At 36.7% G+C, this 23,273-nt stretch overlaps 2 protein-coding genes across 2 annotated transcripts in view; both read right to left on the minus strand.

Annotated features, from left to right (window-relative positions):
- Nucleotides 1-17,892, minus strand: part of LOC117572020 (homeodomain-interacting protein kinase 2) — a 50,982-nt gene extending 33,090 nt beyond the window's left edge. The window contains exons 1-2 of the mRNA XM_034254568.2: nucleotides 17,573-17,892; nucleotides 10,513-11,436 (exon numbers count right to left, since the gene is read on the minus strand). Of these exons, the coding sequence (XP_034110459.1) occupies nucleotides 10,513-10,918 (406 nt within the window). The 5' untranslated portion in view covers nucleotides 10,919-11,436; nucleotides 17,573-17,892. The remainder of the gene's footprint in view (nucleotides 1-10,512; nucleotides 11,437-17,572) is intronic.
- A 387-nt stretch (nucleotides 17,893-18,279) lies between these two features.
- On the minus strand, nucleotides 18,280-19,619 carry LOC117572021 (BLOC-1-related complex subunit 6). The gene is made up of 3 exons (XM_034254570.2): nucleotides 19,104-19,619; nucleotides 18,598-19,048; nucleotides 18,280-18,539 (listed from the first exon to the last, which is right to left on the minus strand). Exons 1-3 carry the CDS (start codon nucleotides 19,492-19,494, stop codon nucleotides 18,494-18,496), a joined length of 888 nt encoding a protein of 295 aa, XP_034110461.1. The 5' UTR covers nucleotides 19,495-19,619; the 3' UTR covers nucleotides 18,280-18,493.
- Nucleotides 19,620-23,273: the final 3,654 nt, after the last annotated feature.

Genomic DNA, 23,273 nt, shown 5'->3' on the forward strand with positions numbered 1-23,273 from the left:
CAGCTTTAAAATATTTAGGAAAGCTAAGGCTTAGAAAGCTTAACTTGATAAGATCCTCTATAAGGTTTTACAAAATTATATAAAGATGAAAAAACTTCGAATCGTGAATGAATCTATATCACGATCTTTATGTTACTTTTTACAAAATTGTTTCATATTGAAGAAGTCCTTACAATATAATGTTAAGAAACTTACTTGAATGTATTGTGAATTGTGCTTTATATCAATGTATCTCCATTCCGATATATCTTTATCCCACTTATTCATAAGTATTTATCATAACTTTTCATATATAGTATTCTTCCCCATAATTTGCAGGGTATTTATCACACATAAATTAATGACAAATATTTTGTAATGCTCGATTTAATGTTGAAAAACTTGGGCGTTTAATGCATAAATCAAGAAAGAGACGCACATATGAAAATACGAAATAAAAATACCATCGAAATGGGAATATAAACATGTCTTGTGTGCGCAAAAGCAAATGTGACTTTATGAAAAACATTGAAACGATTAAGAAGAACTCGGAAATTCCATTAAGCAACTTTAATATTAGACGATCTAACCTTCAGCTGATATAAATATGCATGCAAAAAGATCGCTTGTCATATGAATATAAATAAATATCCGCATTTTTATAGTTTCCATAAATCCAACAAAATAATAAAGAACACAACAAAAGAAAACCTTAAAAATAAGCAAAGAACTTGTGCAAATAAAGTTGGCTAAAAAACACACATAGAAATGTGTCCAAAACATTTGATATTGAAATCGAAATTTGATCAACAACAACAACAACGTGAAGAAGTCGAAGAAGAAGAAGCATGACAACAAAGGTTTGAGAAATGTCAGCAAAAAAAAAAAACAAAAACTTGTTTTGCTACTGCAAAACAGAAAACTAATTATAGTCACAGCAACAACAAACAACAACATCACGGTTTTTGCCATTAGTCATCGCTGCAGCGACGTCGACTGAGGCAGCAAGCTAGCGCACACCTGTAGAAAGCGAAGTGCAAACAAATAAAAGCAGCGAACAGTCCAATAAGAAAATAATTGCAAGCCCAGCACGAGGCGTTGGTATTTACAACTATGCTAAGCAGAGCGACAGAGAGAGAGAGAGAGAGGCGAAGAGGGAGAATTGACAGTTGTGAGCTTTCAATTGCTAAGCCGAAAGCGCCTCAGCGCATACTAAGCCTGCCAAAGGCAAAACAAAGAGCAAAAGCAAATGCAAAAGCAAAAGCAATCGTAAGCTCAGCTCTCTCGCTATCTGTCTCCGTCGCTCTCTTAAGAGGCTGCCTAATGGCAAAAGGATTAGTTTGTAGTGTGGATTGAGACGTGCACGCAAATAAGATGCGAGCGTGAAAGGGATGGATGAATGGAGAGCTTACCGCCCCACTCACTCCAACAGAGTTAACTGTCAGTTGTCGACATCAACGTGACGCGACTGCGACGCGACGCGGCCCCCAAGCGGCTTTTGCTTTTCAACGCCCGCGCAATTTTCTCATTGCTGTTCGTGTCGCCGTCGCCGTCGCTGTCGCCGTCGTTGTTGTTTCTCAATTGACTTTCTATAATTGCGTTTAATGTGTTGTGACGGAGCCGCACTGACAATTACCCCCACTGCCACCCCACACTCCCATCCCTTGGCTCTGTTGTGCAACTTGGTAATTCTATTTTTGTTCATTTCGTGTGTCCCGCCCGCCTTCTTCTCTTTTTTGGTCTGTTTTCGTCTAGCTTTTTATCGCACATTTCGCTGCACAGCATTTTCATTTTCACAAAAGATTTCCCCTCCCCCACTCGCTTCTCGCTTCAACTTAAGCAGCTTTGATATTATTTAATTTGAATCTACTTTGTAAGTGTTTTGTTTTGCTATTTTGCACCTTTTTTTTGTTCCCTCTTTGTTTTGCTTTTTGCAGATTTTGCGTAATCTATGGCAAACAGGTCGCCAGGTGGCGCCACAGCATGATTTCATTACAGTTCATCCATGCTGAATGGCAGGCAAAAGGAAATTTTCAGAAATTTCTAGCACTGTTCATAATGCATTCACATTATTCGAGCGTGTTCCATTCCCATTCTATTCCACAACACATACACACAGTAAACATGTTTACTGTACTTTGCTTTTGTTCGCTGCATTTTACTGGCTGGGCTTGGGAATTGTCCATTAACACTTGTTAACCCAATTTAGATTCAATTTCCATAGATGGCCGCACGTTGGGGCAACTAGCTGCTGTGTGAGTGCTTTGTATGTGTGTGTGTGTGTGTGGAACGTTGAGCGACTCACAAAGCAGCTAGCTTTTGCCCTGCATTGTCACTCAAAAGCACACACACACACTCAAGTCTCAAACACTTACACACGCACACACACTTACAAGCAGCAGAAACAGCTACGTGCTGCAGCAGCAAGAACGATAATAAAGCAAGTGACGCAAACGTCAACGTCAGCGTCAACGTCGACGACGACGTCGCTGCCATTAACAACAAAAACAGCAGCAGCCGTAATAACAACCTCAAGGCTTGCTGCGCACGAGCGAGAGCGAGAGAGGGAGACACCAAGAGATCAGAGCTGGCAAAATTTTCTCTTGGTGCGTTTTTTTTTTCGTGTTTTTGTTTTTGTGACTTGACCTCCATTCAACGCCGCCGCCCGAGGGTCGTCAATGGAGTTGAAGTTGCGAGTTGCAGTTGTTGGAGGCCGGCTCAATTAAAAAGCTCCCAAATAAAAGCAAACTCACAGCAACAATATTTTGTATGTACAGGTAAATTGCGATCGTTGTGCAAGTGTGCACCCAAAAAAAAAACAACAACAGCAACAGCAACAACTGAAAACGAGTTCTCAAAAAACTCAAAACACGAAAACTGGTCCAGCGATCTTTCAAAACCGACCGAAAAAGATCAATGAGAAGAGAGCGGGCAAAGCGAGGGGAATGCAACGGCAAAGGCGACGGCGACTTTTTTGAAAGTAATCAACCATGAACTGAGAGGTTCTACCATTAATAACACTACAATAGATTCACAATTGTATGAGAAAATACTCATATTCATATATCATTCATACAGTACAAAAAAAAGATCGTCAAGTCAACTCACTTAGTATTCAAATATTCCAAGTTAAAGTTCAGATTTGCTTACCTGGAAAAGAAGAGAACAGCATTAATTAGATTTGCAATTGCAGTCAAGACTAATTAAATAGATGATTAATAGACTATAAATCATAAATATGATAAATACGGAATATTCATAATACATTCACATTATTTAAAAGAGCTTAAGGTTATAAATGACTATTTTAGTTTAACTATATTTTAATTAATATGAATGTGAAATGTTTTCGGTTTTTATAGATATTTCATCTCATTGGTTGTCATTTACATAATGTTTATGCTCTAGAAATATCTATCAATCATCTACGTGCAATATAGTCTATATACACATGTGGGGAACCAGACATTTCTAGGCCCAAATAAAAGTGAAACTGGCAGTGAGGTCGACAAGCACATCATTCAATTGGATTTCGGCACAAAAAAATGCAAAAAAACAAAAACACTCGCATAACCAGATATATATAATATATAAGCATAAAGAGAACCTGTACTACGAAATACCCTCGAAATGTTTATTTATAATATTGCTATTCATTAGACAAAGCTGTTTCTATTTCAATTAATTTGAAATTGAAAGTACACAAGATTGCTAATTTATTAAAAAACTTGTTGTCTCTATAATTTGAAAAGTGTGTAAATATAATTCTTATTTTTTAGTCTCTTCAACATTTTAGATAACGTAAATTTAAAAATGATATAGCTTTCATTATATGCTTTTCATATGGTTCATATGTTGCTAGGTTATTAAATACTCTGTAATTTACAATTGTCTCCCATATTCATGAATTTTAATTTATATTTTCAATCCTTTTAATTTAAATTGATACCAATACAATTTCAATTTAAATCGAAAAGTGATATAGCTTATATTATATGATTTTCTTTTGGTTTATAAGATGGTGAGCTATGAAAACATTGTAAAATTTCTGTCTTACATATTCATGAATTTTAAAAGTCGAAACTTCAATAATATTTTCATATTTTTAAATTTCCAATTAGAGTAAATATAATTTTAAGTTAAATCAAAAAATGATATAGCTTTCATTATATGATTTTCTTACAGTTTATAAGAAGATAAGTTATCAAGTTCTTTGTAGTTTAGGAGACATCCTATATTCATGAATTTAAGAAGTCGAAATTTAAATATTTTTATATTTTTAACATTTCAGTATTTATAATTTTCAGTAAATATAATTTTGATTTAAAATATCAAAAAATAATATATAGCTGTTTTGATACGACTTTCTTATATACATATATTGTGCGTCACAAACACACCCACATAATGCACAGACTCGCTTCAACTGCATATTTACTTTTTTTTTTATTTTTTTCTTTCTGTGACATGACATTAAGTTCTGTCTCTGTCGCACACGTCGAGGAGCTGGCTGGCTTATTGAAATTTTGTACACACTTGTACTCGCATGTGCATAAATGTGTATCTGTATCTGTATCTGAATTGCGACAGGCAGGCAGGCAGGCAGCTGTTGTATCTCATAGATACGCGCAACACAACAACAGCATGTTTAGCAACATTTGCATAGTCGTTCATGTTTGTTTGTATGTTTGTGTGTTTGTTTGTACCTTTCGCACTCGCCCACTTGAAGTGGCCTTCCCTTAACCTTAGTGGAGCTTAGCTTTGAGCTGTGCTAAGCCCAAAGCAACTTAGCTCCGGCTCCGTCTCCGGCTCTAGGTTTAGCCCGACTTTGCTTCAGTTCAACTGTTTGTCGAGGTCTCGGTATTAGTGTCTCTGTGTAAGTGTGTGTGTGTGTGTGTGTCGCAAGGTTCGCAGCACTTTGAATATGACTAAGAAAATTGCGTTTATGGCCAAGTTTGTAATGAACGCTTAGCGATTGCCAAATAAAAGTCCACAAAAGTCATTTAGAGTGTCAATCAATGCAATTCCGTTTGATTTACATACAAGTGTGAGGAATTTCACCCGTTGTTGCATTTCATTTGTTACCAATTAACTCGCCCTTTAGGCCTAAATGTCACACATGCAACAATCGGGTCGGTCGTTAACTCTTTTACACCCATTTGTTTACAACAAAATGAGTAACGAAAAAAAAAAAAACAAAAAAATTTCCATATGGCTCTTCAATTGGATGTCATGGAATTTTGTATTCGTGTCTATATTAAAGCTACGTGATGTCTTGCATGAATATTTCATTTACTTTTCGTTGAATTTACAAGTTCTCTTACACACACTCACACACACACACACACACACACACACACCCGACGAATATGAACAGCAACAAAAATAACAAAATTCGAACTTTGCTGACAGCCCAAAGCGTCACATAGCTTTGATTGGCATATGAGAGCTTTTCCCCCCTCCCCCACACTCTCCCGCTGTCTGTCAAAGCTTCTTCATGCGTGTGGAGGGAGGTAAAGGAGGGAATGTCTTTGAGTTTGACTTTGGCGCAAGAATCTTGTAAAAACTTAAAAAACAAAATGGCAGACAGGCACAGTTATACCTGCATACACATATATACAGCAAAGTGTATACAAGAAAATGGTAACAACGCCTACAAAGAGAGTCAGTGCTGTCTAACTCCTTTCACCCACTCAAAAAAGAAGAAGTTGAAAAAATATCGCAGAGGAAAAGCTTGCTGAGCTAGGGCAAAGCCAGAGATCACAAATTGTGATTTCTTAGCAATTTGTTTGGACAAAGATTTATGGGAGAAAGTCGCAGTTCCAGACTGCAAAAGCAAAGAAGAAAAAGAAGCAGCGAAAAAAAAAAAAAAAACGGGAAGTCAAGAATTGTGTAGACTGCAGAACGGTAAGCAAGAAATGATGAGATTGTAACTTTCTAGAAGACTTGTTATCGCCGACGAGGAACACAACATCAAGTAGCAAAAGCGACAATCGGGTGTACTCGATCTGTTATATAAATAAACTGCTTGCAACTTGCATTACAACAAAGTTATCATACTCTTTATAAGCGGAGTATTTACATTATTTGTTATCACAGAGTTTCTCTCTCTGCGTTCTGACTTCAATTCGTAGTTTATTTCTTTTGCATAGTTTAAGAGATTAGAAAAGTATAAAGATTAACGATCAGTTGGCTGGGAAAACGAGTTATGAATGATTGCTGGGAAAATCCGCAACCATAAAAAACCACAAGAGGGTAAAAATGGAAAAAACAGAAACAGATTAATTAACACGCAAGGCATTTGGGAATGACTAACTGCCAGCCTGCTTTGGGGAATGGGGTGTTGATTATTATTTTTTATTTTTTAGGGTGGTAACAGGGTGTATATAGCACAGACATATATAGTATATATGGGCGGTAAGTGCGATTACCAATAGTGGTGGCGAAAGGAACTGACACAATTTGCGGTTTCTCTTATCGTTTTTGGGTAGAAAAACATTTCCAAATAACAAAAAACAACAGTTTATTTTTATGCAGAACCCGCACACACTCAAATGCGAAAACAGCTCCAAAAGTATTTAAACGTATTATCACGATAAACGAACGCGCCAGCAAAACAGGCAAACGCAAAAAGAAACGGCACAAAAACAAAAACAAAAAAGTAAAGCAAAAAAAAACCATAAATAAATAAAAATATTCCAGCCAATGACGACAATAACAGCAAACGCAAAAGCAACAACAACAACGAAGAGTGAGAATGAGAATGAGAATAACAACTACAAGCAGCGAAGGCAACGCGAAATACAAACAACAATTTTAAAGTCGCAATAAGCGTAAAGCAAATATAAATAAAATGAAAACGAAAATAAAATGGAAAAGAATGAAGTATGAAGAGCGAAAAAAACAAACTACAAATACAAAAACGAGGAGACAATTGGGGTGGTAATTGCCCGAAATAACGACGAAGACAAACAGACATTGGAACACCAACAAGAACCGAATATGAGTACCAAAAAGAAACATAACTGAATGTGTCTGAATGTTCTCAAGTTGCTAGAAAAAGACAGCTGATGGAAAGGGTTCTATTTGTAACTTCTAGAAACGTTCTATTAGAATAATAACGGACTTTATTCAAAAGAACTTCTTAGTATTAATAAAACGCAAGAAAAAACGGTATACAAAATAAATTTGAAAGACGTAACGTTATATTTGTATCTCGTATCTGAGAACTAAACCTAGCAATCGGTAGTTTTAGATAGTCTTTACAGTTATTTCCTCAAACGATACGATAGTTCTTTAAAGTTAAGATTATTACCACATTTCTACTATCGATTGAAGATAATAAAAGAACTATTTTATAAAGCATAGGATTTAGATAAGAATTAATGCGCTTGGAATGTGCGAATTTAAAATGGTAAATGAAAAAAAAAACTGCCATTGAGAACTGAACTGAAGTGCACACACAACATACATAGATTTTAATGAAATAAAAAAAGGTATAGTTTATTCACACTATAATATACTATAATAATAATAATAATAATAATAATAATAATAATAATAATAATAATAATAATAATAATAATAATAATAATAATAATATGATATATTTTATATGGTAATATTCATTGCTCTTATATGGAAATATTCCTCAATATATGTAAATTTAGAAAAAAAGGGATATATTATTTGTTTCCATAAAATTCCTATACAAAACAAACTAATCTTCTTATTAAGGACCACTTCTGGATAACACAAACGATATGTGTGCAATTGTAATTGAATTTTTGAAAGCGTCGCTAGGAACTGAAACGGAAACGGACCCTTGTAGTGAATTGCGGTGTCAAACAATACTTGTAATACTAGTAAGAAAATAAAATAGAATTAAAAAAAAAAAAGCGAAAACAACAAAACAAATAATCAACAAAAGACGCTCACACAATAAAGATGTAGAAAAAAAAGGAACAGCATATCAACTGATAGCCAAAAACAAAATAATAAGAAAAGCAAAAAAAAAAAAAATTGTATATAAAAGGGGCAATAAAAACATCAACAAGCTGACTTAAAAGGCAAGAACAGACATGCTTAAACTTGAAAAAGTAATCAGAGACAAACAACGCGAACGAATAGAAGGAAATGGGTAGAAAGAAAAAACACAAACTGAAAATAAAAATAAAAGAGTGGAGGACACAAAGATAAGCGTCTGGGGTTTCACACGCGCTGCTCCCAGAGAGTAAAACATTTTCGTTAGCTTTGGGTCATTCTTGACGTATTCAATTGAAGCCCATAGACAACAACAACAACAACAGTAACAACAAAAAAAACGGCATCACAATTTCGCATGGTTTCTCTGCGTCGCGTTTTATTGTTTGATTATCAATAGAGTCGACATTCATACACATAAAGAGAGAGAAAGAGGGAGCGCGATAAGCGACAAAAATGTGAAGAGAAGCGAGCAATGCACATGGTAACAACAATAAGTTATACATATGTATTTGTATTTGTATCTGTATCTCTAGCTGTAGCTGTATATAGAAGCAAATAATCATAATACACATTTGTGTCTCCAGGCGCTGTGTTTGTCTGTTCGATAAAACGATAACGATAATGACTTGCCACACTCATCGAGTTGGCAGCCCCCAAAAATAAACAGCCTAATATGTGCGAATGTCAAAGCGAAATAAACATCTGCGATTGTCGACTGTCATATATCATTCTATGATAGGTCCCATTCCCAAGGCAGATATATTAACACAATTTCCGAGTAGAGAGAAATGCGGCAAATTTTATGCACTTGAAGATATTGCTTTAATAACAATTCCGTATATATATGAGAAATAAAGAAATTGATTCTAAAGTATGAATATTTTATTTCACAAGTGTAAGAAACTTTAAAAGACAGAAAGTAAGTCAAGACTTAATTAATGGCTTTGCGGTAAGGGAATAACTTGAAAAACTTACAAATCTATAAATAATGTAGGATTTAAAATTAAATAATTGTTTGTGCAAAAAGCGTAAATTAACAAGAACAGAATGTAATTCACGAAAAATTGTACAGAAAGTGAAAAAAATATTTAACTCAGAACTGAATAACTGGCTTTATAGATTGGTATTGCTTCAGAATACAAGAATCTGTTTAGATTATAAAATAATTTAAGAATTCAATTCTTCTAAAGACAAACCGACATTGTATCACCTTTCTTCAATTAGTATTTATTTACCGCCCTTTGAGTTGTTATTGAAAAGCTTGCATTACAATTACGATGGTTACTATCGAAATGCATTTTTTTATATCTTCATAAATGAGGCATATCTTTATAAATATTATGTCATGGGACAGCTGCAAGCCAGAAAAGTTCGCCCCTATTTGAAATTATAGATTAAATCGAATGCGCTTTATAGACAGGCAGCCCATGACTTTTGCTCATTCATATAGATAATGTCCAGCTGATGAAATAGCCAATCAAGAATACATCAGCAAATTCAATCTACGCATTCAATGACAGAGAACTTGTTTGAAATTGAAATTCTGTTTAATTTTTTTTTAGCATTGGTAATACCAAAATAAATATTTCGGCAATTAATTATAATTATTTGCAGTACACAACATTTAATGTATGCGATAAGGAATTCAATGGAATTGTACTATAAATATAATAATATTATACCCTCTACACATAGGGTAGAATGGTATTATAACTTTGTGTATACAGGAAATCTCCGACCCCAGAAAGTATATATTCTTGATCAGCGTCAAATGTCGAGACGATACAGCCATGTCTGGTCTTTACTGCTTTGGCTGACAATCTGGAATATTCTGTACTCTATGGTACATTTTGAATGTAATACTGTATGAATATACCAAATAGATTTTGGTATATTTTAGTATTTTTATGGTATAGTACTTTGGTATAAGTTTAAATTGAAAATGGATAGCTGGTATCTCACAGTCGAACAAACTATATCAATATACCAAATATAGTTTTTGGTATATTTTTAGTATTTTTATATAGAAAATGAAAATGAAATGAAAATGGGTATCTCAGAATCGAGCAAACTTGACTGTAGCTTTCTTACTTGTTTTAATGTAGTACTGTAACAATATACCAATTACAGCTTTTGGTATATTTCAGTATTTTGTGGTATATTAAATAGCGGCTATCTCACAGTCGATCAAACTATATCAATATACCAAATATAGATTTCCGTATATTTTAGTATTTTTGTGGTATATTAATTTGGTATAATTTTAGAATATAGTTTTATAGAAAATGAGTAGCGGATATTTCACAGTCGAGCAAACTATATCAATATACCAAACACTGCTTTCGGTATATTATAGTATTTTTGTGGTATATTAATTTGGTATAACTTTAAAATGTAGTTTTATAGAAAATGAGTAGCGGATATCTTATAGTTGAGCAAACTATATCAATATAGCAATATAGCTTTTGGTATATTTTAGTATTTTTGTGGTATAATATACTTTTATTGAAAATGGGAGCTGGTATCTCATCTTGGATCTTAACTCACCTGTTTCGCGCTTTCGCTTGCTGTTGGCCGCTGCTCCAGACTTGGTCAACGATTGTTGTTGCTGACGATGTTGTTGTTGTTGATGATGCTGTTGTTGTTGTTGGTCCTGCTTGATGATCACACTGCGTTGACGCGGTTGTCGTGTCTCCGAGTCCAGATAAACAATCGGCTTGAGATCGCAACTGATGCCAATGCTGACCTGTTTAAGCGCTGGCTTTACATCCACATCCGCATCGAGAGCAGCTGCAAAGGCGTTCGATCGCTGACTCTGGCTATAAAAGTGTCCTGCAGGCTGCAGGTGAGCGGTGGCAGCGGCAGTGGCAACTGAACCTGATGATCTTGCACCGGAACCGGAACCGGCAACGACGACGAAATCGGACGCGTGTGAATGATGCGACGTTTTCATTGGCGCATCCGAATTAATCTGAACTGATCCTCTGTTGCTCTCTTGCTCTATATCTTCTTCTTTCTTCTATCTATAGCTCTCTATATTGTAGTGTATTGGGTTCGCCTCGTTTCGTTAGCAATTTGTTGCAACCTCGATTCGGTTGTGTTTTCTTGTATTTTTGCCAGTTTTATGTAGTTTGTTGTTTTTTCTTTTATTTTTTATTTTTTTTCTGCTGCTTTTGTTGAATTTAAAATTCGCTTCTAATTGGATTTGATTAGATTCGGTTGTTGCCTTGTTTGCTACTACTTGCTTGTTTGCTTCTATTGTTGCTTTTGCCTTGGCTCAATATTCATCAGAATTTTGCCTTCTTACAATTTAATTTATTGTACAAAAAAAAAAAGAATTACGTTTGCAATTTCCAACGTGACCAAAATGTGTTGACTTTGGTCTGCGCCTTTACGATTGTTATTGATTGATTATTTATTTACAGATATTTTTAAAGACATTTACAATTTATGTCAAATTAAAAAGAGAATCTGCAAGAAGAAGAAAAGATAACGATTAGCACAATGTTGAACAATTGGTAAAACAATAAGCTTAATTAAAAGTTGTTTATATAAAGCTAGAAAATCGATTACGACTCCCAATTGAGAAAATTAGAACGATATTTATATGCTGCCAGTGAAACGTTCACGAATATGGCATGAAGAGAAGAATAAAGAATGGAATAGACAAAATTCATAGGGAAAAGAGTAAGGACAAACGGTTGAGAGGGATATTTTAAATTGCAGCCAGTAAAACGTTTACGAAATGGTCTAAAGTATAGCTACCATCTTAAAAGCAAATAGTCGAAAACATTTTCGATACTGTGCTTTACTAATTTACTATTAATTATAATATTATAGTATTATATTTCAATCTTTTAATTAAAAACTAATTATTCTCTTCGAAAACGTTTGCGAATAAGACCACAAAGAATGCGGGACAATTAAATAAGAACAGCATTTTGGGCTCTAGGGAAAGCGTGACACACACATCGAGGTTGCTAATATAATAAATTGATTAACAAAACTATCGTTGACCATTGGAAATGTTGTTAGTTTCTAACGTTATTACCCTCAGAATTGGGGGCAATTTGTTGATGTTTGTTATGGGTTCAGTTTAGTTTCTTGTGTGCGCCCCGAGCGGAAACTCAATTAATTTCAGGTTACGGCACTATTTTCGGTTTTAATTAAATGTTGTTTTTTTTTATCAAGTTTCTTTTTTTTATGTTTTGTTTTCATATATTTTTTCGAAAATTTCCATTCAGAAATCTTTTGTGCAAACAACAAGAATAACAATAACAATAACAACAACAAAATATTTGCTGCCAGACGATGCAAAGCAGCCAAGCGGCCAATTTGGGGTTTTTGTTTTTATATCTTTTGGGGCGGTTTTTTTTTTGGGTGCGTGTGTGTGTGACGGTCGAAATATAAAACTACGCAAAAACTATAAAGACAGAGCAAGAAGAAGCAGAACAACGGCCAAATGGCAGTGCCAAAAGCAAAACAACGAAACATAATAGCAATAACAAATTTGTAGATTACGCACCAACACAAGCACAACCAGACACACGCACACAGACAGGGGATTCTCACATACATATGCGTACATGCGTATGCTACGCAGAAAACTTTTTCTACGCATTTCATGTTTTTGCTGCTGAGCGGAACGACGGCAAAAAAAAAGTTCTTTTAAACTGAACTTTAAAAAAGCACTTTCCGAGAGCGCAACCGAAAAAAAATCATTTTGGCCAATTGGCAACTTTAATGTGCAAGTGTGCGTGCGTGTGTGTGAGAGTTAAAAACAAAATTAACAACTTGTTGGGTTGGGCAAATGACAGCAATTGAGCCAAAGGGGGCGGGTGGCAGAGGAATACAAACACACACGCACACGCATACACATGCAGTATAATGAATATGTGCGGCGAGAAAACAAAAATTAAAGCAAACAAAAAGCCGGTTCTCACACAAACACACCAATACTTGGGCACAGTAATAAAAGCGAGAAAAAGTTGCAAAGATGCTGTCGACGGCGACGTCAACGTCGCTGCTTGGAAGAGAGAGCGAGCGACGGCATGTGGAGTTGCAGCTGCTGTTTGTTACCCACACTCACTCACACTCAGGAGAGAGCGCCAAGGGAAGGCAAACATAACAAACAAACACACGCACGCACACACACACAGCCATATGGACACATGGGCAACCGCCGCAGTCAGCAGCCAGCAGCAGCGCCAACGTCAGCGTCAGCCACATCGACCGGCGCAGACGTCAACAAAGCAGAAAGCAAGAAGCAGCGTGTGTGTGTGTGTGTGTGAGCGAAGCTTCGGGATGTCGACTGCGACGTCGAAACGAGTTTTTTTTCTGTCTTTCTTTCTTTTTTTTTCATTTTGCCTTTGCTTTTTGCGTTTGCAGTGTTTTTGTTTTTGTTATTGCGCTGCTGCTGCTGCCGCTGGGCGAGTCGCAAAACAACAATAAATAAATACGCAGGCGGAGCACATACATAAATAAATTGGATTTGTTTGCGAAATTGCGACACTATGAATACAAGTACATATATACGTATATATTTTTTTTTATTTATTTTCCAGTCAGCTTTCGATACACACACGCACACACACACGCGTATTGTAAATGTTGACAAACAAAAGCTGTTGCTTTAATTTATGGCTTTTATTAGTTTGTTTTTTTTTTTTGCTGTTGCTTTTTACACCTTAGTTTTTTTTTAATGCCAGCTGCGAGCCTTGATCCTGCTGCCAACTGTTATTAATATGTTTTTGATTGGGCCTCTGCTGCCAACTTGCCGCGTTGCAACGTCCGTTAGCGACGCCGTCTGCTGAGACTCTGCCACGCTGCTGCCACCAAAATGCTGCAGCAGCTGCCACATGAAAGGCTGGCTTTCGCCGTTGGCTTTGGCGCCTGCGCAAGCAACCGACTCTCGCACTCTCTTTTACTCTCTCTCTCTTTAGCTCTCCTTCTCTCCCTTCCTCTTTGACGCTCTTTCACAGGCTCTGCCCGGGGGACTCGCGAAATCATCGTCGCTTTTTTTTTGTTTTTTTGCTGACGTGGGCGCGAGCCACCTTGGGCAACCCCCCAGGGGGGTGAAAAGAGGAAGGGTGATAGGGGGGAGGGGGTTGCCTGCTTATTTCAACAGACACGTAAGGATTTGCGTAGTTTCGCAGTTCGGCGAGTGGATTACGAGCGCGTCAGAAATAGTTTCTTTTGCACAATCAACGCGAAAGTTTAGCCTAAAGAGGGGAGGAAAGGGGGGAGGGGCAACTGTGGTTCCATATGAATGTTTTGTGGGGAGGCGGCGGGTGCCACACAGAAAAGTGAGGGTAGGTCGAGAGTCCGACGCAACTTGCGTTTTGTGGGCAGACTTAATTTGACACGCACACAAAGATAGAATGCTGACTAACACACACACACACACATACACACACTTGCATTCGTATTTTTAGCTCACAAAATGGCACAGTTACAGTTTTCAAAAGACGTTTCGAGGGTTTGAGCCAGGCTAGAAAACAGCGAGGCGACTGTGGGCCAAGCATATGGCCAACATATGCAGCCATATGTATGAGTGTGTGTGTGTGCCAAAGGACTTGCAATCGTTTTTTAATATGCGGTTAAAGCTTATCGTGCTAATAGAAATGCCAGCACAGAAAAGAAAAAAACAAAAACTCACAAAACACTATATTTATTACATTTCTTGAAATTCTCCACTTGAGATGTTAATCGAAAAATAGGGGAAAAAACAATATTAAGGCGAAAAATACCTAAAAATAGACTTGTTATAAAAAAAGCTTTACCTTAGGGGTTTCGCAATAATAATAAAGATTCTATTTCCGATAAGCAAAGGGTAAATTATACACATTACAGTTGGAATATTTTTTGGGGGTTCTCTTTAATAACAAGAAAAATACATTTCAAGCGAAACTTGTTATTCGATACTATAAAAAAGTTATGCTGATTGGAATAAGAATGTATAATATAGATATAGTATAAATTTTATACTAAATATACTATATCGGGGCATTCCAGCAATGATTAATATACTATTATACTATATCAAACACAATCGCAGAACGAAGACTGTCATAATAAAATGATATCTTTATGATATCATATATAGCGATAAAGATTGGTTGCACATTATATTGCACACTTTGTGGTACCAAAGTAAAATTAGTCAGCTATAATTGTATAAAAATAGTTACTGAAAGATACAGATTTTTATATCGAAAGATTTGGTATACAGATTACGATTGATATTTCATAGAAAACATAGATTGAAAAGTATCTGAGGTGCAAAGAAACTATTTTAGATTACTAACCAATGAATTTCGACAAGCACAAATGTTTCTGAATAACTGAATCTTCTGAATCAATATTTGTATAATGCTCGCCACACATCTTAAAAGAAATACAGATAGATATAGTTGCTAATATCTGTTATATTATGTTCATCAAACTACTTTGAGTATGATATAAAATATTATATCTATATTAGTTTTCGATAATGTAACTGTCTTTAATGTAAATTTACTATAGAAAAGTTTTAAACATCATTCGCATCAATATTGCAACTATACATATTTTAGATAATACTAATAAAGTAAATTTTAATCTTCAAGCATGACTATAAACATATATATATTTAAAATAAATTACTACAGACTTATTCGAAATAATATTAATGTGATCTTACTATAAATAAGATGAAGAACTTATGCTACAGGAAAATACGAAATGATTTCTATATTATCTGTACTTTAAATAATATTTGAAATCCTACTGTAGCTATTTCATTTAAATGCATCTCTGTTTATTATACTATATGGAGTATATTTCGCATATATGAAGAACTACACTTTAGTAAATTTGCTGTAGGATTGACAAGTTTAAAGACAACTAACTATATTAACCTGGCCTACGGGAATGTCAGCTAAACCAATTGGCAGCCAAATCTTGGCCACGTCTCGAGTTTAAGCCTAATCAAGTTGAAATCTTATCTGATCTACGCGAGCCTAAGACAAAGTTGTAACCACTTTGAACCAGTTAGAAGCGTTGTCAACACCAGCCTGCTTCTCAATTAGTGGGCCAATAAACGCCCCCTCCTCCCCTTTCCCCCATCCCCTAGCCCCTATCCATCTACCATATTGCTGGAAGCCAAGTTGTAATCTCATTGGCCAGTTTCTAACAGCTGTCGACTGTCGGTTGCCAGCTTGCGGTTCCTTGAAATTCACTTTGAGTTAACCGTTCTCCTCCCTCCCACGCCTCCCTCCCACCCTGCTCTAGACATGTGAAGCAGGCGTCGCTGTCAACTTCGTGTTGTCCCCTTTTTTGACGACTAATTGACAAGTGAGGGGTGTAGAGGGTGGGAGGGGGCAGAGTCATGTAGTGCTTCCTATGCTTATTAGCAGCAAGACGACGAAGAAGAAGCAGAAGCAACATAAGAAGAGGGAGAAGAAGCCACAACATGTCGAATACATTAAAGTTGTGCAACAATTTAAATAAATCTTCTTTTACATCAAATTGTGTAAAATCCCCCAAGGCAGCGACAGCGCTGTCGACGCCGACGTCAGCGCCACCAACAGCAAATTGTTTTCAGTATCCTTTGCATGAATGACCCAACAACAAGAGCGCGCGCTCTCTCTCTTGAGTGCGTTCGCTCTCTCACTCAGTTGTGCTCTCTCTCTCTCTCTCGCTATTGTGCAGTCGACGTCGCGCACCGGCGACGCTGTCGGCATTTCTTTGATAATATTGTTGATGACGGCAGCAGCGAGCTCAGCAGGAAGGATCCTACAAACACACTCACTCACACACACACATACGCGCGCACGTCTTGCGAGAGAACAACAGCGAAACGACGAGAACAACAACAAGACGATGACAGCCATCATAAATGTGAATGAATGTTGTCTGGAATTTCATTAGAATGGCGACCACAGAAAAGTGGTGGGAGGAAACGAGAAGGAAGACTGAGAAATGTCACCGCAAAACAGAGAAATGAGGAGGCACAAGGAAGAAGCCCGCATTTGCCAGCATATGGAAGGAAGCCCCCAGCAAAGGTTTGACAAAAATATAATCAAAATACAAAAAGAGGCAAATTAGAAAACAGAAACCGAGTGAAAATTGAATTGTGTACACGCGAGGGTAAAAGCGGGGTGTTTTGTGTGTAATGTAATTACCAGCAAAACTGCAGCTGGCACATACACAGACATATTTCACACACGCACACATATGCACACACACACACCCTTGGATATGAACAATTAAACTTATTGCCAAAAAGCAAGTTAAATATGCAATTGAAAACGTGTAAAAATTCGCTCGTTTACATGCTCTCGCACTCGTACTCTCTCACTCGCACACACGTAGCTACGTGCGCTACTTTGAGTTCATCGTTTTCAATTCATTTTGAGTTTCTCTCGAGTTGCTGCTTCTTCTTCATGTTGTTGCCACTTGAATAGAGCGCAGTAGCAGCAACAGCAACAACAACCACAACGAAATCGCACTCAAACACACACACACATTGGCACACGCGCGCTCATACACGCACACACATGCACAGTTACTCAATATACATGCATAGGTTTTATTATGGCATATATGCAAGTGTATTTGTGCTTACTTTTCATTTATTTTGATGATGTTGTTTCGAGGGATGCGAGAGGAAATTAAAGGGTATAAAAGCATTCACACTGCGCGTAAACACTTCTTGGCCGCATTACAACAAATGGGAAACAGAATTTGAATTATAGAAAGTGTAATTGAATTTGCGTTATTAAAACACTCGCCATGTTTCGCTCGCTCGCTCTGTTTCACTCACGCTCACGTATACGCACGCACACACGCACGCATGAATCACAATCAAAAATTTTTCTCACTTTTTTTCTTTTTACACGAGCCCGGGAAGAACGAGCGACTTTCCGTCCGCGTTGTTCGAGCGTTTTTAGTAGACTGTTGGCGAGTGGCTAGGGTGACCGCAAACGGTATTTTCAAAACATGCTATTTAAGGTTGCCAAAGTATACCAAAAATATACCAAATAGGCAAACAGACTTGTTAGAAAATATTTTAATACAGCAACAGAAAACTCATATAAACGCTTTTTTATTTCAATGTTCAAAAAACAATTTAAAAATGTTAAAAACTTATGAAGCCAATATACTCTTTAAAGTAATTAGATATACGTTAAAAACAATAATAAATAAGGTGAGGGTCACACTGCTGTCCACACATCGATATGCCGGAAGAGACAACAATCGATATGGTAAGTTATATTGTTATCGACAACCGAAATGAAGCGCGCAGTTTAAATTTTAATAACAATGATGTAGTTTAAGGTAATTTGATTTAATTATTAAGTCTAATAAATTAACAAGAATTGAATATACATAAAAATATGACTAGAAGTGTGTGCAGCAAAACATTGGAATGGAATGCTCTAAAGAAAAGCACATGGCGAACCTCCAAATTCGAATTCCATGGCCGAGTCAAATTGCAGCTGATGAAGTGCAGCAGAGAAGTCCACGCTCCGCTGCCGGCTTCCTCCTACATTGTGCTGTCCAGCATGTCCACCAGCCGTTTTATCTCGCGTCTAAAATTGATAATTCAAATAGTTAAATGCACTTTTAATGTTTTTTTACACTACTTACATGCGTTGACTAAGCTGCTCGGTGGGTTTCATCGACTTGGTGATCTCCTCGGTCTTGGCCAGCAACTGATACTGACACTTTATATTGGCATCGAGAGCATCCGTTAGCTTCTTTACCGAATTCTTGTGAACTTCAACGTTATCTGCGGTAATGGAGGAGATCGAGTGCAAGAGATTGCCGAGATTCTCTACGAGATTATCCACCGATGTGGCCAAATATTGGGCCTCCAGCTCAATGTCGCTTAGCACATTGCCATCCACCTCGGGCACGTGACGCGATTGCAGAAATCTCGAGATGGGCGCCGTTGATGTCGATGGCGTTGTGTGCTCTGAGTTCAAGTTTGAATTGTCGGTGGCGGCACGCAACTTGGACTCCAGATTGTGTGCCACAAAGTGATGCATAGCGCCCGTGCTGCTGGTGGCACCTTCGCCCTCCAGTTCATAGGGAAATGCTGGCAAGGATTAGAATGATAAAAAAGGCTTTAGAGGATTCAATGTTCAACTCACTGGATTGCAATGACTTTGGGCGACTTGAGGGTTTGCTCAGCTCACCGGAGCTGTCCTTGGAGTTGCTGTTGCTCGGCTCCTCGTCCTCGTCCTCATCGTCGTCATCATCATCGTTGTCATCGTCACCCGAGTCTAGATTCACATAGCTCTCGTTGCCGCTACCCAGTGGTGGCACTTTCTTCGCCGTTGGGGTAATATCCTGGAGCACATGATCCGGCACAGGACCTGCGTATTGTGCCAGGAAGGGAATCTCCGAGTAGGATGCGGGCGTTCCACAATTGTTTCTTTGTTGTGGCATCTTGTTGTGGTTGGTGGCGGCTTCTTCTCCTTCCGCTTCGTCCGTGTATCCGTATCGTGGCCGTATGGGAATGTCCTGACTGCGACGCGACATGCTGAGTGCAGAAATTCCAAGTGTAAACGATTAAAACTGGAAAAATTGCAGCAGCTACAACAAATTCTTTCTTGTTTTTGTTAGAAGTTACAGTTCAGTGTCACGATTACTCATTGCAACAACCATTTATCGATAAACTACTATTTAACAGCGGCTCATTTTTGCGTTAGCAGTGTTGCTATGTTATTGCCAATGGTTTTAACGGTCGACATTGGTTTTTAACAGCTTGCATTTGCACTTTGAAAATTAACAGCTTTCTGAAGATTGCTTTTTACTTGTATTTCAAAATAATTATCTTTAAGCTTTATTTATATTAATTTATTCAAAAATTATTTATCTGTTTAAAATATAGGAAATAAATTAAGCTGTGAGGTGTGACCCTTTACACAATATAAAATACTAAACATAATCCGGACGCTATTGTTTTCGGTTGTTTTAACTCCCATTTTGTTTATTATGCATTTAAAACATATACCTAGAGAATTAAAAAATGTTAAGCTTGCGGAATTAACGACTGTTTAAAATATTTAAAAATAACGTTTAATAACTAGATTCAATTTTGGTATATTTGTGTAAGTAAAATATCACATTATGAATTGCTACCCACGGTCACACTTTATGCGGTAGTACATCCCTAATTTGACCATAAACAAAAACAACATTCAGCGGGTTGGTCGCGTGCGGACGTCTCGCGTCGCTGTGTTGTTGTATTTTCAAACAAATGGCCGCCGCGTGTGCCAAAAAAAGTAAATAAAAGTGTTAAATGTTTTTATTGTGCGTATAAAGCAACAATTGATCAAGTGTTTGCCAGCAATATAATTTATATTTCTTTAAAAATCGTTGATGAAACACAAAGCGCAGCAATTGCTAACCGTTTTTATACTTGCACTCGTATGTGTATGTCGGAGTCATTCTCGTTCGTGTACGCGTAAACGTGAGAGTGTGTGTTTGTATAAGTGTCGATGAAGTGCATGTGCATTAAGAAGAAAATCAAAGTGCCGCAAAAGAAGCAATCTAAACAAATGCCTGTATTCAAATAACAAATTGCAAGTTTGTTTAAAGTGCTAAAATCGCTGGAATAATAACAAACGGAGCGGCAAGCAACTTGTACGCACACATACAAATGCAGAAAACCGACAGCGAATGCAGTGCGTGTATCTGTGTGAGTGAGGGCGACAAATTTGCTCGCTCGTCGTGTGTGAAGCAGAAAAAACGCAAAGAGGAGGAATAAGAAGAAGAAGCAGACCATCGTTTGCGTTTGCTTTGCATTTGATTTTGCGATTACACATGTATGGGGTACAAATTCCAATTTGAATTTGCATTTGCAAGTTGCGCATGCGTCGCTGCCGTTTTTATTTTGTCTACGTTATTAAACAACAACTCGTGTTTTTTGTGGGATAAAATCATTTTGAATTGCTGCTAAAAAAATCAACAAAACTACGAAAAAAGGTAAGAAAAACGAACAAGTGCTAAAAAAGAATTTATTGAGAGTGAGAGAAACAACGAGCAATGAAATTTAATGTAGCTGCTGCTCGCTCGCTTGCTCTCTTCGTTTCAACTGCAGAAAAAAGAACTTCATTTACTTGTTGTTGTGTGCATGCGTGTATGTGAATATCCGAGTGTGTGTGTGAGAGAGTTTGTGTGTAGTTTTGCTTGCTACTCTTTTCTCTGGCATTTGGTTCTTTGGCTTTTCTTTTCTATTTTGCGGCCAAGTTTTGTTCTGACTGCTGCTGCCCAGTTTGCCAGTTACGCTTATTCGCTTGTTTTGTGCTTTACTCCATTGTCTTGATATTCGCTTGGGCAGCGCGCTGCTTCTGCCTCAGTCGACGCTGCGCTTTGCACTGCATCGTAAACTTAAATGGAAGCATTCAGCTGGCAAACTTCGGGTTACCTTTGTTGTTTGGTCCAATCAGAAATCAAGTGAATTTGATAAATCTTATATGAATTATTGCGCAATTTGCAAAACACACCGGTTGTTATTTCTAAATTTATTTCCATTTGTATTATCAATGGGAGCTGTTGATTGCTGAATGCGTTCAATAAATTTTAGTGTTGCGTTTTGCTGGCTTTGCTCTATTTGTGTTTCAATTTCATTGTGCCTACTCTCTCATACTTACACACACTTTTACATACATATATTGCTTTTGCTATCTACCGTTATGTTTCGATTGCGATTTCGTAATAACTTTGAGTTTGCCCGACCGCCGACTGCGATAATATTCGTATTCGTTGGCTCTCTCGCACTCTCACACACACACACACACTTATGCATGTGCATGTGTATGTGTGCATAACTGTGCAATGACAGCAGGCGGTGTAGTTGTTATTGCTGTGTAGCAGTCGCAGTTATTGTTGCTGTAGTTGTTGTTGTGCGTGGGCTGCACTTTATTTATCTATCTGTCTATCGATTGCTATCAGCAGTGTGGGCCACAAAGCAAATGAAGCGATTGATGGAAAATGCAAAGTAATAAAATATTAATGAAATGTAGTGGAAAGCGAAATGCGAAAGGACACGTGACAGATGAAATGTGTTTCAAGTGAATGCAGTTTGATAAACTAAAAATTAATTGAGTTATGCAAAGAAAGTGATTTTGAACAGTCGCTAATTTGCTTTCACATGAAATTTAAAATTCTTATCTCATATTTACCGTCGTTTGGTGATAACAATATCAGTGAATTATTAATTGAGCGGTCATAAAATGTGTGACTGCTTGGATATTTTTAAATGCAGTGAAATGTAGATAATTACTGCAGTTGCTAAGTCAAATAAATGGCGCAAATTGAATATTTGATGCCTCAAAAACTATGCAATTATCCGAAATGTGCACTTATATGCAATGCATTTAAGTTAAAACTGCACTTTAAGAATTACATATACAATTAAAATTGTATGCCTTAAAAATGTTGCAGTTATCCGAAATATGCGAGTATATAAATTTGTATGGAATGCATTTAAGTTAAACGATTTATTGCTTTGTACAATAAGTGCTTTATAAAATAAATGTGAATTTAAATAAAAATATTTAGAATTAAAAATTGCATTTTACCATTTGCATTTATATGCAATGCATTGAAATTACAAGATGTAAAGCAAATGAACTGCATTATTGAATAATCAAACATGTTAATTTATCTGCAATGCATTTAAATTAAAAAGTTAACGGAAATATACTGCATTTGGTATTTTTGGGCAATTATCTTTAATTCAACATTATAGATTAGAGTTTGACAATATTTTGTAAATTTTCTAAATCTATATTTAATATTATTTATTATTATTTATTTATTTATTTACATTTAAGTTAAACTATTTATAGCAAATAAACTGAATTTTGCCAGTAAAATACATATTAGATTAAGATTCGCCATAAAATGTACTTTCGCTAGCTATTTCAAAGTTTACAGCTGTATATTAGAATACAGAATTTGTATATTTATTTTGTATATTCTCTTAGAATCTCATTCGTTTATTTTGACAGTGGATAATGGCATCCGAAGTGTGTACACAACATATTTCATTGAAATTAAGTTCTCTGTTCCCTCACTCAATCTGCTTTCACCCACATCAGTTCACACACACTTCAGTTTATATATACTACATATATGGATCGATCCTGCTGAGGTTATCGCTGGTTTCTTTTTCCAGCTGTGCTTCGATTTGGTGTTGTTTATTTTTGTTGTTGCTGCCACCAACAACAAGAGTTGCCAGAGGGTGACACTTGAGTGTAAGTGTTTCGCTCGTTTATTGCCCGCTCTTCGTCGTGATCTTGCCATCCAAA

Source organism: Drosophila albomicans, chromosome 3 (genome assembly GCF_009650485.2).
Source record: "Drosophila albomicans strain 15112-1751.03 chromosome 3, ASM965048v2, whole genome shotgun sequence".
Classification (NCBI taxonomy): Eukaryota; Metazoa; Arthropoda; class Insecta; order Diptera; family Drosophilidae; genus Drosophila; species Drosophila albomicans.